Source organism: Labeo rohita, chromosome 15 (assembly GCF_022985175.1).
Source record: "Labeo rohita strain BAU-BD-2019 chromosome 15, IGBB_LRoh.1.0, whole genome shotgun sequence".
Taxonomy (NCBI): domain Eukaryota; kingdom Metazoa; phylum Chordata; class Actinopteri; order Cypriniformes; family Cyprinidae; genus Labeo; species Labeo rohita.
In genome coordinates, this window is record NC_066883.1 from 22,258,677 (window position 1) to 22,274,771 (window position 16,095).

General features: G+C 33.4%; 1 protein-coding gene across 18 annotated transcripts in view; it reads left to right on the top strand.

Annotated features, from left to right (window-relative positions):
- myo18ab (myosin XVIIIA b) overlaps positions 1 to 16,095 on the top strand; it is a 145,887-nt gene that overhangs the window by 82,268 nt on the left and 47,524 nt on the right. For all 18 annotated transcript variants that reach the window (XM_051129417.1, XM_051129418.1, XM_051129419.1 and 15 more), the window contains 2 exons: positions 1,574 to 1,639; positions 9,608 to 9,736. In XM_051129417.1, the coding sequence (XP_050985374.1) occupies positions 1,574 to 1,639; positions 9,608 to 9,736 (195 nt within the window). The remainder of the gene's footprint in view (positions 1 to 1,573; positions 1,640 to 9,607; positions 9,737 to 16,095) is intronic.

Sequence of the window (16,095 nt, forward strand, 5' to 3'; positions counted from 1 at the left end):
TTTCTCATGACCTCAAAGATACTTTGATCTAAAGGGCGTATGCTTAAATGCTTTATCAGTTGTTTTACAAATATAAATTTTAGTGTGTCAAATTGCTAATAATGAATTTACTAAACTAAAAAAAGTATTTTATTTTATTATCTTGTTTTTGAGCATGAATTGACCAGAATGAACTAAACTGTAGTTTAAAGTAATTTGAGTTTTATTTTATTTTATTTTATTTTCTTTTTTCTTTTTCTTTTCTTTTCTTTTCTTTTCTTTTCTTTTCTTTTCTTTTCTTTTCTTTTCTTTTCTTTTCTTTTCTTTTCTTTTCTTTTCTTTTCTTTTCTTTTCTTTTTTCTTTTCTTTAATGGATGTTTTTGAGCCTGAATTGACCAGAGTGAACTAAACTGTAATTTAAATTAATTTGAGTTTTATTATTTTATCTTTATTGTAATTTTAATTTTCTTTTATTTACCAGAAAGTGAAGGAAAATATATTTCAGATTTAATATGATTTGATTTCAAATTGTTTAGTTATTTGAAATAATATACAATGAATCTTATTTTATTTATTTTATTGCAGTATGAAAGGACCAGAGAGTGAACAAAATTTTGTATTTTATTTTATTTTATTTTATTTTATTTTATTTTAAATTATGAACATGAATTGACCAGAGAGTTAATTAAATTGTAGTTTTTATTTTATTTTATTTTATTTTATTTTATTTTATTTTATTTTATTTTATTTTATTTTATTTTATTTTATTTTATTTTTATTTTATTTTATTTTATTTTATTTTATTTTATTTTATTTTATTTTATTTATGAGCATGAAAGGACCAGAGAGAGAACTAAATTGTAGTTTAAATTAATTTCAGTTTTTGTTTATTTTGCAGAGAATGGAGAAAAGTAATCTAAAATATATTTCAGAATTAATATGATTTGATTTCTAATTTAAAAAAAAAAAGTTAGTTAAAATATACAGTGTATCTTATGTACAGTGAATCCTATTTATTTGATTTGATTTGATTTATTTTGTAACATGAATGGACAAAAAAAATAATCTAAAAAAAAATTTGGCCACAGTTCCCATACTTCTATTTGTTATTTGATGACGTACTTTTCACTGGTACTGTATGTATATTATCTATTTATGCCACAGGTAATAGATTCCCTATTAGACCTGTGATCTGTCTGCCGCTGCTCAGTCTGAGACATGGCTTTTGGCTCATCTCTCACCACTGAACCTGTTCACCAGACAGCCCCTGTGCCCCCCTGCAAAGAGCACTCAATACCTCCCTGTGCTTTTAGCTCAAACTCTACCCATTAGTCATCAGTCTGCCGAGATTTTATTTTAATCCCCTGCCATGTTGTTATTTGCCTGACATCTTGTCAGGAAGAAAGCACTCATGGGCGAGTGGAAGAGAGGGGTCAGACATTAAGACAGCTGTTTGTGACCTGCTTTCCCCAAGGTGGACAGAAAGAGCACCCCAGTCAGCACTCTGTCCACTTGGTGCCCTGCTGAGGTAGACAGCACACTAGATCTTCATGTCTGTCTCACTGTTTTACACATGTGTGTCTGTGTGTTTCAGGCTGTCGAAGAGCTGCTGGAGTCTCTTGAGTTGGAAAAAAGCAGTTATCACATGGGCTTAAGCAGGGTAAGTCAATATCTGGAAGTAAGAAAATGTAGACATATGGTTACTTTTGATTACGCAAAAGAGAACTTAATTCGGCCCCGTTTTCTGAGCATAGACACTGAAACGGCACCTCTCACACATCGCTCGACTATTCTTTCATGCCACATGAACAGGGAAGCACACACAAAATGATGTGGAATTGTCCTTTTTTAAGTGTATTCATTTAAACACACTTGGTTATATCTTAAGTGAATGTAAACAGTAGGGAGAATATCGGATGTGTAGCAGTACATTGCATCCATGCGTTCGGTTTTAAAGGGACAGCTGACTAATTTAGTTGCTATTGTCAGTGGCATTGATGTTAATCAAACAACAAAAGAAAGACAGAAAATTACTGACTGCTCTTGGCTGAATCACTTTAGTAGCCCCAATAAAGATTAATCTAAATTTATTCATAGAAATAAACGTGTGCTTGAAAGACTGAAGAATATGAAGAATGAGTTGTTATAAAGAAAGCATAATTAGCTTATATAACCATTGATATTTCATTTAAAAGTCTTATGATATTTAGTCGACTAAAACTAGACTAAAACTAAAACTATTCAGATGACTAAAAATATGACTAAAACTAAATAGCATTTTAGTCAAAAGACTGACTAAAACTAAATCAAAATTTGCTGTCAAAATGAATACTGCTGCAGTATAAATATGGAGTTTGTTGATACTGATTTCATTTGAATGGTAACAACTCTTATTATTCTAACTGAATGAATGGATACAGTGTAAGAATTTAATGTGAAAGCTGACACATTTAATAAGGTTAGGGGAAAAAATGGCCATTTATAAACAGTGGGAAATTACATCTGTTTTGTTATATATAGCAACTCCTCTTCAGTTAATTATTTCTACTACTTTGCAGCCACAGAGCACTTTATTTTGAGAGCTGTTTAAAGTGGAAGGACATCAGTCCCTTTTGATTGTGGGAATTGTAATGTTTAATAATTTCTTTTATGTAAATAATGTTTCACATTGGAAAAAATTATAGTTCTTAGTAAGAAAGTCATAATCGGCCAAAATCGGCTTTGGCAGGTCACAACAAAATCGGAAATCAGAATCGGCCAAGAAAATTAAAGGAGAAGTCCACTTCCAAAACAAAGATTTACATATAATGTACTCAAATTATGTTTTTTGAGGAAAACATTTCAGGATTTTTCTCCATATAATGGACTGATATGGTGCCCGATTTTGAACTTCCAAAATGCAGTTTAAATGCGGCTTCAAGCGATCCCAATGCAGTTGTAAACGATCCCAGCTGAGGAAAAAGGGTCTTATCTAGAGAAACAATCAGTTATTTTCATAAAAAAAATACAATTTGAATATTTTTTGTTCTCAAACGCTCGTCTTGGCTTGCTCTCGTTGAACTCTGTGTATTCTAGCTCAGGACAGTTAGGGTATGTCGAAAAACTCCAAACGTATTTTCTCCCTCAACACATTTGGGATCATTTAAAGCCGCATTTAAACTGCATTTTGGAAGTTCAGAATTGGGGCACCATATCAGTCCATTATATGGAGAAAAATGCTGAAATGTTTTCTTCAAACAACAATTTTTTTTATGACGACTGAAGAAAGAAACATCTTGGATGACAATGGGATGAGTACATTATATGTGAATCTGTTTTGGAAGTGGACTTCTCCTTTAAGTGTTTCAACACTTTACAAAAAATAGTCAAGATTGCGATTACAGAAAAGTGTCAATACACATATCATGTTAGTTTATTCCTATTGCATATATTTACAGTGTGTTTTGTAGCAGCTGAGCGTTGTTACCAATCACAGACGCATCTGTTGATTTTAAGATTGGGGGATTTAAACTCTTGACATCTGGCAACTGCAACCATGAAAGCTTGTGGCTTGTAACACAAATGGCAAATTAAAATGAGAAGTTTTCAGCATAAATAGCCAGCGGGCAAATAACAGAGATGATTATGCTTAGAGGGATTGTTCACCCAAAAATGAAAATTACCCCATTATTTACTTACCCTCAAGCCATCCTAGGTGTATATGACTTTTTTCTTTCAGAGGAAAACGGAGTTAAATTAAAAAATATCCTGGCTCTTCCAAGCTTTATAATGGCAGTGAATGGCTTTTGAGATTTTGAACTCCGACATCCATCATAAAACGTACTCCACACAGCTCCAGGGGGCTAATAATGGCCTCCTGAGGCAAATCGATGCATTTGTGTAAGAAAAATATCCATATTTAAAACTTTATAAACTATAATCTCTAGCTTCCGCTAGCTGTCGTACGTGCGTTCATGAGAGAGTGTGTTCCAAGAGATGACATAGGACATAGACGAAAAATCAACCTTTTTTTTTTTTTTTTTTTAACACAATAATGACGCTCCAAATTCGTCTGAAAAGACAGACTTCACATATTCAGTCTTTCTATGTTATGGATCAGTGCATTGAGTCAGTTTGTGGCATACAGATTCGGCCTGAGTCACAAGGATCAGTTCCAAACAGATGGCATGATTTCCATTTAGATTGGCGAAACGTTCGCTCCTTCTACACCTCTTAGACACAGACAGACTTTAATCCGCTCTGCCGCTGTGCTCACATCTGGATGGAAAGTTCGGCAAGGTGGGCTTCGGCCAAAAAGACTCGTCTCCTCCTCTCCTGCCGTGAAGCGCCCTCTCTGCTCTGGGCCGACGCTTTACCCAAAATGCTAAGCTGCAGATGGGACATGACTGGCACTGTTGGCAGGCCTCATTGGCGGGCGTGTTGGAGCGAGAAAGACAATTATTCTGAGGTTTTCTGAGCACGCATGAGCCAGGCTGGAAGGTTGTGCCATTGCACACTGGGTCTCCCCTATACCTCGAATGATTAAAGCTGAATTCCTTTTGTGCATCTTCTGTAGACGATAGATTGATTCTGGCGAGGCACCGGGTTGCTTTGTTTGGTTTACTCTGGCTTGGCGCGCGGCGATAACTCACTACAAACACCAATCAGCCCAGCAAGATATTGTGCTTCCAGACAAAGAACAGAAGCCCGGAGTGAGAGCCAGAATAATGACATTCTGATAAATAGCTGATTACATAAATGGGAATAGAGAAAAACGTGTCCAGAAAATACACAAATGATTAGTTGACAGCCATCATTTTAGAATTCTGCCTACGTATAGAGATTCACACCACTGTTAGTGCTTCTATATACAGTGGCTATTTTATGTATTTATTTTAGTAGGACTTTTATTTATTTAGATATTTATTTATTTATTTATTTATTTGTTTATTTATTTGAGAAATTTTGAAAACTTATTAATATAGAGATTCACACCATTTGTGATTCTATATGTAGAGGTCATTTTATTTTGTTTTGTTTTATTTATTTTTTATTATGTTGTTTTTATAAAATAGTAGGACTAGTATGTATGTATGTATGTATGTATGTATGTAGTTTTTGTTATTTATATTAATTTTGAAATCTTATTAATATAGAGATTCACACCATTTGTGATTCTATACGTAGAGGTCATTTTATTTTGTTTTGTTTTATTTATTTTTTATTATGTTGTTTTTATAAAATAGTAGGACTAGTATGTATGTATGTATGTATGTATGTATGTATGTAGTTTTTGTTATTTATATTAATTTTGAAATCTTATTAATATAGAGATTCACACCATTGATGGCTATATTAAATACAGTTTTTTATTTTGTTTTATTGAAAATAGTTGTGCTATTATTTTTATTTTATTTTATTTTATTTTTATTTTATTTTATTTTATTTTTGTTTTATTTTTATTTTATTTTATTTTATTTTATTTTATTTTATTTTATTATTATTTATTTTTTATTTTAATAAGCATGTATGGACCAGAGTGAACTAAATGGTAGTTTCAATTGTTTTGTTTTGTTTTATTTTTAGTAATTTTGAAACCTTATTAATATAGAGATTCAGACCTTTAGTGATATAATATGCAGTGGCCATTTTAATTTATTTTTTATTTTATTTTTGTAAAATATTATTATTTATTTATTTAATTTTAAAACCTTATTAATATAGAGATTCACATCCTTAATGGTTATTCTATTTACAGTGTTTATTTTATTTTATTTTACTTTTGTAAAATAGTTATTTATTAACAAATTAAACTAATTAAATGTATTATGTATGTTATTATGTAATTTTGAAACCTTATTAATATAAAGATTCACACTATTGATAGTGACTCTATATACAGTGGCCATTTTATTTTATTATTATTTTTCAAATTATTACTTTAATTTTATTTTTTAGAAATATTGTAGGACTGTTATTTATTTAATTTAATTTAGCTTTAATTTATTTTTTTAAAGAGCATGAGTGGACCAGAGAGTGAACCAAATTATGTTTTTTCTTTTAATTTATTTATTTTCTTTTATTTTATTGAAAATAGTTGTGCTATTACTATTGTTTTATATTATTTTTATATATTTTATTTTAACTATTAATAAGCGTGAATAGATCAGAGTACACTAAATTGTAGTTTAAATTGTTTTATTTTATTTATTTTATTTCATTTTATTTTATTCATGAGCATAAAAGGACCAGAGAGTGAACTAAATTGTATTATTAACTCAATTGTAGTTTAAATTAGAGTTTATTTTATTTTATTTTATTTTATATTTTTTGAAAATAGTTGGGATATTACTATTTATTTATTTACTTATTTAATACCTTAAGTATTAAAGGAAAATGAATTTAGTGTGGAGAAAACCTCTTTCATGTTTACAGATGCCACTTAGTCTCATGTTTTATGTCTAATGCAGTAACATTAAGACATTTTTAAATGTGTCCAAATTTTTTTGGAGTCAGACTAGATGCGAACAAGATCCTAAGCCATCATGAACTCCCTCCACTGCTTATTGAAAACAGTCATTATACAGTTGCCACCTTAGTACAATACATCCATCTAAATCACAGATTCCCCCACAGACTTGCACACAAGCTCCTCTCTTTACACTCGTCCATCGCCATTTGTTTCCCTTTCTCTTCGTGAGGAATGTCATTCTCTCAGTCTCCATGGAAAACGCTGCCATTTGACCCCTGTGAAAAGACCTTTCCACCATGCTGACCTTCGGTGCTCTTGTGAGGGAAAAGACCGGCGAATCGCAGGCCTGCTGAGTGAATGTCATGGGGCGACTTGGCTAACAAGCAGCCGCACGCAACAGAGACATTTCTGAACACTATCATCATGTTCTTCAAGTGAACGCGTCCAGCAGAGTCTCTTAGGATGATGTAATTCGGTAAAAGTGTTTCGCACATGCTCCCTCATGTAGTTGTGAGTACTTTAGCATCTCCACCTAATCTTACATTTGACTCGAGAGGATCATGAATGAAGTTCTCGTTTGGCTGATATCAGGCCTTTTTTGCGGCACATCTTCACTGACATTGAAAAATGAAACTCAATTTTCCCTTGCTACTCTCCAGAGGTGGAGGGGTCCCTTTCTGATATTACACCTGCTTGAAAGCAGATAAGTGTGTGTGTGTGTTGGCTGCCCAGCAGGTAGCTCAGCCCTGATGTTCTAATTTACGAGGTTGTAAAAGGTTGTGAGGAGCATTTCAGGTAAACGCACTGTCCTTTATTTTTATTTGCGGTACTGTCGGGTTGGCAGCCGAAAGCCGTGGGGTCCGAAAGCTGTCAAACTTTACATGAATATGGAATCATTTCATAACACTCCATTCTCCCCTATGATCTGATGCTTGGAGCTTCGAGAGATTGCCTCCTGTAATAACAATAACCGAGGCTCTACATCACTGAAAGGCTCTTGCTGCCTTTGATGTAAAAAGGAAGATTATACTGCAGAGCTGCTTCAGATAAAGGCTCAATCAAGAGGCATTTGTTGCCATTCCCTCAGATGAGTAGTAATTGCAGCAGTGGACTCTCATCCTCCCTTCTGTCTCCCTCTCTCTCTATAAATATATATCTATAAATATATAAATATATATCTCAAACCAATTTCCCAAAGCAGCGCTTTTCTTTTCCAGCACAGGCTCTCAGGTACACCCCCGATTCTGGTGCTGTTTTAATTAAGATTCTGTTCATCTAGATTAATCCATCTTTAAAACTAATAGAATGCTAATGCAATTAGACCATGTCCACAGAGTTTGATGAATGCACGTCTGGAAAAAACGCAAGGTCCACTTCCCTCAAATTTCTCTGATTAAATGGCCTAATGGAGTAGGATTCTGAAGTGTTAATCCAACTCGGTTTGACACCTCCACCACCGAGCGGAAAATTACGAGTAAACAGAGCATGGGCAGAGGTTTAGAGGAAATCCTCACGCTTTCAGACAGGGTGACTGCAGAACTTATTTGCAGGAGAGGAAAATCTGTGACTATGAAATTTATACAGTTGAAGTCAAACGTTTACATCTTGCCGAATCTGCACTGTTAATTATTTGACCAAAATAAGAGCTCATACAAAATGTATGTTGTTTGTTTAATTTAGTACTGACATGAATTTATAAAAATGCCTCCTTTCCAAAGTTTACATACACTTGATTCTTAATACTGTTGTTACCTGAATGATCCACAGCTTTGTTTTTTTGGTTTAGTGATAGTTGTTCGTGAGTCCCTTGTTTGTCCCGAACAATCCAGCTGCCCACTGTTCTTCACACTGTCCCACAAATTCTTTAGTTTTTCAGCGTTTTTGTGTATTTAAACCCTTTTCAACAATGACTGTATGATATTAAGATGCATCTTTTCACACTGTGGACAACTGAGGGACTCGTATGCAACTATTACAGAAGGTGCAAACACTCACTGATGCTCTAGAAGGAAAAACGATACATTAAGAGTAAACTTTTGAACAGAATGAAGATGTGTATATTTTTCTTCTTTGCCTAAGTATTATATTTTTTCATTTAGTACTACCTTTCAGAGGCTACAGAAGAAACTACAGAAGACAAAATAAGTTAAATTTACTCTGATCTTTAAATTCCAAAAGTTTTCAACCCCCGGTTCTTAATGCATCGTGCATCAACTGTATATATGACTCGCGCTTATATATCTAAATAATAAATGTAAATATACAGTGTGTTTTCTTTATTTTTGTTAAAAAGCTAGTCAGATTTCGCTCCCACCATGACAGGGGCGAAAGGGGATCTTATTGTAATATTACTGCCCCTTAACCTTCACTACCATTGTGTTTTCACAAGTGACAACGATATACCAGTTGTAACGCCATGGCGAAAGTTTGAACAAAGCATGCTGACTGCTCTGCCGTTGGTTGCACCGACGAGCACACAACACTAGAGTCCCAGCCTCAGACAAGAGAGCAGCGAATTTAATGATATATTTACTGTATATTATGCTGCTGCCACACAGATATAATATAAACATGTGACTTCTTTTTGTTTACCTTCATAACCGTCTGTTTGCATAACTAGACAAAAAAAAGAACTTAGTTTAGTACTCACATGCGTGTGACAGCCGCTTTCTGTGCATGTGCTGCAAACGTGTGCGCTCAGAAAACCCTATATCAGAAGTTTAAATGAATATGGTTTAAAACGCATGATTTCAGCATGATAGACATGATAATCAAAACCAATCAGACATTTTTTGGGGGAGTATCTGAGGTGTGAGCTGTAAAGGCACGGCCTATTCTGGAAAAGCGGTCAGAATCAGCAGATCATTTGCATTTAAAGAGACATGCACGAAAACAGCATGTTTCTGCTTTTACTCAAAATAGGCATTTTAAAATGATGTAATAAATAATCTGTGGGTCGTTTTGAGCTAAAACTTCACAGATGCATTCTGGGGACACCTGAGACTTGTATTATGTTTTGTAAAAAGAGGCATAAAAGGTCTCATTCAAGTTCATTTGAGTACACTAATTTAACAAACATTTTGTGCCATTAACAAAATGTGATAAATTCAATTACATTTTTATTGCAAGGCAGTTTGTTGAGTTTCCATACATCTCATTGCAGTGATCTGTTTGCAGGTATTCTTCAGGGCAGGTGTTTTGGCTAAGCTAGAGGAGCACCGAGACATCCAGACCAGACGCAACATCACCCTGTTTCAAGCTGCATGCAGAGGCTACCTGGCACGACAAGCCTTTAAAAAGAGGAAGGTAAGTCCTCCTTACCTCATAAAAAAGGAACGCATTAATAATTCACACTATATGAAAGATTTAAGACATTTTAGGCCACTTTTTGTTCTAGCAAAGCAGAAATGTTTTGTGTTCGAGCATCTCTCCCGCTCTCAGTCCGAGCTCTCAGTGCAGAGTTCATTTGTCGTGAGGTTTGTCTCGGAGTCCATCAGAATGTCGTTGCTGTCTTGAAAAAATCCCTCTGGCTGTGGCCTCGGCTGACAGATAACATTCAATCAGCGCATCTCCGGGGAAGAAGCCACCTGCCCCACTGCCCTTCATCACAGGCCTATCGATTCTCCCGCCACTGCTTGCCCTGCACTCTCGCCTGCCCCCTCTCTGTCCATTAATTTTTGCTTTGCCACTCACTCTGTCTCTTTTTGGGTTTAAGCTCTTCTATTCTGCCCTGGCGTCTTTCTTTCAGTCTCTGATCCTTTGTGCTCTATTCTCGCTTTCTCACTTCCACACTCAGTGGGATTGGCTCAGGATGTGAGGGCCGGTCCTGTAGTTGCCTGTGACTCTGAGAAGACTGGGCCCCTGTCTCAGTAAAGTTCGTGTGAAAGGAGGAGGTGGGCTCGATGTAACGCCTCACCCTGCTTTTGGCCCTCGGTGGCAATACAGCTTCATCAACAACATCCACTTCCCCTTTCAGTGTTGCACACAAACCAAGAAGGCTTGGCGAGACTTTGTTTTCAGTTTATCTCAGAGCTCCTGACAGGAGACGAGACTGTTTACTGGATGTTTTGCTGTAAGTAAAAGGAGTTTGAATGAGGTTGTTTGCACTTGTGGGTATCGTAGATGTTAGTAGGGGTTGTTTTCTTCATGTAGATCCTGTTCTTTTGCCTCTTTGTTTAGCTGGGCGTCTTTTGTAACACTGATTTGTAGGTGAGCCGCTTTATAGCCGTTGCCATAAAAGATGTCTTGTGTACTTCTAGATTTGTTTGACGACGACTTTGAAGAAGTTTTTGACTAAGTACTGCAGCTTTCCATTTGCTGGCGGGTTCGCTGTTATTTTCCGCTTTCTGTAAAATTATTGTCCCAACAAAGAGCCTTGTCTGCATGCCTCTGAATCACGGCAACCTGTCCCCAAAGGAATTTATTTCCTTCGAAAGAAATCTTTTGTCAAGCACATCAAAAACCTTTGCTTCACGCTAGACTGAGAGATGAGTCTAGGGATATTTACCGGGTTGTTGCTGTAGAAAGTCTCCTCGTGGGTTGTAACCTCAGACGCCCATGGACTTGTCAGTGACTATATCATGAATATTACATGCTAAATTGTCAACACTTTCTTTTTCTGGCAAGCTGTAATCTGTTTGGCTGGCATTACACAAGGGATGCATGGTATTATCAGGAAATCATTGGAATTGGTCAAAAAAGGCTTAAAATGCAAACATCGTCATCGGCCGATTTGATAAAAAAAAATTATGCTGATATGCCTTGCAGATAAGATGAATAACTTGCATTAATTTAGGGGGTGCTGTAGGTCTACTTGTAATAAAATGAAAAGTATATTACAGAAATGTCATTCAGATACTTGTGTTTCTGTATAAATAAAGCAGTAATTGATGTTATAAAATTACAAGTCTGTTTTGATTTAGTCAGAAACTTTAGCTTACACTTGTAAATTAAATAATTAAATATACAGATTTATTCATTATGTACACTACCAGTTTTTGAGCAGAAAGATTTTTAATGTTTTTTAATCTTCTGCTTACCAAGCCTGCATTTATTTGAAAGTAACAGTAAAATTTTCTATTTTGAATAAAACTTTCTATCAGAAAGTTTTCTATTTGAATATATTTTAAAATGTAATTTATTCCTGATTTTAAAGGTGAGTTTTTAGCATCATCACTCCAGTCGCATCATGATCCTTCAGAAATCATTCTAATATTCTGTTTTTAAAAGAAAAAAAAGTATGTGTGTGTGTGTGTGTGTGTGTGTGTGTGTGTGTGTGTATATATATATATATATATATATATATATATATATATATATATATATATATATATATATATATATATATATATAAAATTATTATTATTATTATTATTATTATTATTATTATTATTATTTTGAAAACAGCTGAGCAGAAGAACAGCTTTTATCTGAAATAGAAGTCTTTTGTAACATTATAAATGTCTTTATTATCACTTTTGATCAATTAAAAGCATTCTTGCTAAATAAAATATTAATTTCTATTATTTCTTTCCCCCAAAAAATTATACTGACTCCAAGCTTTTAGATGGTATAGTGTATAATGTTACAAAAACTTTTTGTTTCAGATAAATGCCGATCTTTGGATCTTTCTGTTCATCAAAAAATCCTGAAAACATGCACTCAACTGTTTTAAATATTGGTAATAATAATAAATATTTCTTGAACAGCAAATCAGCATATTAGAATGATTTCTGAAGGATCATGTGACACTGAAGACTGGAGTAATGATGCTGAAAATTTAGCTTTGATCACAGGAATAAATTACATTTGAAAATATATTCAAATAGAAAGCAGTTATTTTAAATAGTAAAAATATTTCACAATATTACTGCTTTTGCTGTATTTTAGATCAAATAAATGCAGGCTTGGTGAACGGAAGAGAATTCTTTAAAAAACATTAAAAGTCTTATGGTTCAAAAACTTTTGACTGGTAGTAATCCAATTTTTTTCAAATGGATTATAAAACTGAAATTACAAGAAGCTTTTTTTTTTTTTTTTTTTTTTTTTTTTTTTTTTATTTATTTAATTATTATTATTATTTTTACAGCTCTTTTGCTAAACACCATCTATTAATGTTAAATAAAATGTTAAGGTTTCATCTGCATCTATCAAAAAAATAAAAACAAATAAAATTTAATAAATAAAAATAAACAGACTGATTTAAAAATGATTTGTTTATATCCTCTGCACAGAAAAGACTTGGTGTTGTTTCAGAACATAAGGAAATGTATATATCGGTATCGGCATTGGCTATCGACCAAAATTATTTGAAAAATAACGGCATATCGGATATCGGCAAAGATCAAATGTCGTGCATCCCTACTTTGTACAATTTCTGGGAGTCAAGGTACACAAATAAGTGCTTTTGAGAATGAAATAGTTTTCAAGCTAGTGACATCAGATCTTTGAAATACATTTTAATTCGTTTTAAAGCAGAATTTTATAGTCCACCATGTTTTCAGTGCTATGTTACTGAAATACTGTAATTGGTGCTTCGTACTTGTTTTTTTTTTTTTTTTAACTATTATTTATTTTATTAAATTGTAATAATATTTTACTGTTTTCTTAACATATAAATGCAGATTTCTTAACAAAAATTCTTACTGACCCCAAACTTTTGAATGGAAATGTAAATAAATTACATATGAAGAATAATTTTATAGTATTTTTCAACTAAATAAACTACGATCAGTCATTTTACCTGTCATAAATGAATCTCTTCCATTCGGTTTCATGTGTCTTGGCTAGAATAATCAGCAAATTGAACCATTACTCCAATATTTAAATTTAAATTGTCTGGTTTTGCGACACTACAAAGGCCCCTGACTTAGTAAAGAAAACAGACTTCTCAGTATCATATCCTCATCCAAATCTAAAAAAGTGAGTGGAAAGTGGAAGTGGAAAAACCTAAGTTTGCAATTGAGGCATTTCAGTTTTGTAGGTTGTGTTTAATAATGTTAAGACACAGAGCGTCGAGTCGAATCGTTACGGCAGCGCCCTGCGAGACAGCCGCGTGGGACCAGGCTTCCTCTTGCAAACCACAGTTGCCACAATGCAAAATCAATTTGCTTGTTTCTCTCTCAGATCGATAATGGAGGGATCTCAGCACCTTGAAGTCTGTTCCAGTTTTAGAGTGCGTTCTAAGCCTTCAGTCCCCCCAGATTACTCCGTCTTTCCTCTCTCCTCCTTTCTGCTCATCTCTGTTGGGGGGCATCCGAAAGAAGAACAACTCCACGTGGGCTTCTTTGAAGCTCGCCGTCTCCTCCCGAAGTTTTCTTTGACGTTCGGTGGAAATGACACTAGAGGGAGCTGGGAATTTTGCGAATGCCAATCGTGAGGCTAATTAACTCATTGCCTAAAGACACGAGTGTGAACAGGTGCCCTCGTAGACACGTGTGAGTGCGCTCCAATGTCCTCGTGTTCATACGAGCGGATGGATGCCACCTGCTGATCCGTATTCAAATTCACACCACACACCTGTTGGAAGGGTTGTGGCCGATTTTGCTGGAGTCGCATCCGTTCGTACGTAACGTTTAGTTCCTCCTGCCAGGCCCCAGGGCTCACAGGCACCATTTCCTCCAGACGGCCATTTTAATTAGAAAGCTCTTCCTGATTTCGCCGTCTCTTACAAGCTGTTTAGATGGCTGTTTGTGGCGTTTGTTGTGGTCAGAGCGCGGCAAATGAGCTGCGGTGCATATGTCGGCCACGCGCCGCCTCTGTTCTGTGCCGGAGCCTTCTCGCCGTGACAAATTAGACGTAGCTCGAACTCGGCGCGTGGGCTCGGTCCCGTTAATGTGCTGAATTGGGCCTGTCTAATTGGGTTTCCAGATAATCCTCTATTATTTGAATCGTCCCTGTTCCTGCAGCATGTAAATCTTATGCAGGGTTTAAATCAGCTGCCAAGTAGTATTGAAGTTTAATTGAATTACTCAAAGGAGCTTGGGGCTTTCGCTTCGAGCTGCATTTCTACACAGTTGGTACGACTCCAGAATTGCTCCTCTGTATAGCCTTCTGGCGGCCTCGTTGAGGAAAATGTGTTTGTTTTCCATTTATTCTTTTCTGTGATCAACACAAGTAATGGGTGTTTTGCTGAGGGTTAGTATGTAAGCCATGTTTATGTCCACTTGATGGAGTAGAGCTGTGTTTTTTCAAACTGGAGTGGAAATAAGTGGGTCGCACACTGAGATGTGTGAGATGACTGACTGTGCGTTCATGCCATGTCAGAAATATGAAAATATTAATTCTCAAGTTGAGTTGAGTTGTGTTGTCAATTCAGTTGTGTGGCTTGCATATGAAATGACGCGACTACAGATTTATGAACGAATGACTCTGATTCGTCCCTCATTAATAGATTCGCTTAAATAAAATGTTAAAATAAATTGATCAATTAATAAAATGTACAAATAAATAATTAAATAAAAATGTATATTTTTAAAGTAGTCATTTTTTAAATATTAAATTCATTTTTTTCCAAAATATTACATTTAATATTTCATAATATTGATAACACTGTGAAATGGATAAGTGGGCCTACCCAATGTAATGAATACATGAATGTATTTATTTATTTTTTTAAATATAACATGTTCCCCCTAAATTTTATATTTAAATATTTCCTAAGTATTTAATTTACTGTGGTAATACTGTGAATTAATGAGTGTACTTACCCAGTGTAATGAATAAAATGTTAAAATAAATACAAGAAAATATTTTTAAAATGCCATTTGTTCATTTTATTTTTTTATTAATTTTTTGTAAATATTACATTTGAACATTGAATTACATTTAATTAAATTTGATAACATGGTGAATTTGATAAGTAGGCCTACCCAATGTAATGAATGAAAAATGAAAAAAAAAAAAACAAAAAAAACAGTAATTAAATAAATAATAGAAAATACTATTAAAAATAATGTATGTATTTAGTAAGTTGTTTTTTTTAATTCTTAATTAATTTTTTTTAAATATTACATTTAAACACTTTCTAAATATTACATTTAATATGATAGAAAAAAATATATTACAGTATTATATAATCAAATTCATAAGTAGGCCTATCCAATCTATTAGATAAAATGTATGAATAAATAAGAAAATATTTTAAATAGTATTTAATTTATTTTTTTAAATAACATTTTATTAAAATTAATTTAAATAAAAGAATCATTTTTATTTTTATTACATTTAAATATTTTCTAAATATTACATTTTATTACATTTGACAACACGGTTAATTTGATCAGTAGGCCTACCTAATGTAATGAAGTAAATATAAAAATAAATAATAAAATAAATAATAGAAAACACTATTAAAAAGGAATATATAATTATGCATTTTTTATTTCAAATATTACATTTAAACACTTTCTAAATATTAAATTGAACTTAATATAATAATAGAAGTAAAATTCAAAAGTAAGCCTATCCAATGTATTGAATAAAATGTAAAAAATAAATAAATAAAAGAAAATACTTTAAAAATAGTATTTGTTCATTTATTTTTTAAAAAATCATTTTTAAATTCATTTAATTTTGTAATATTTTTTTCTAAATATTACATTTGAATATTTATGAAAATAAATAATTATAAATATAATATAATATAAAATATAATAATAAAAATA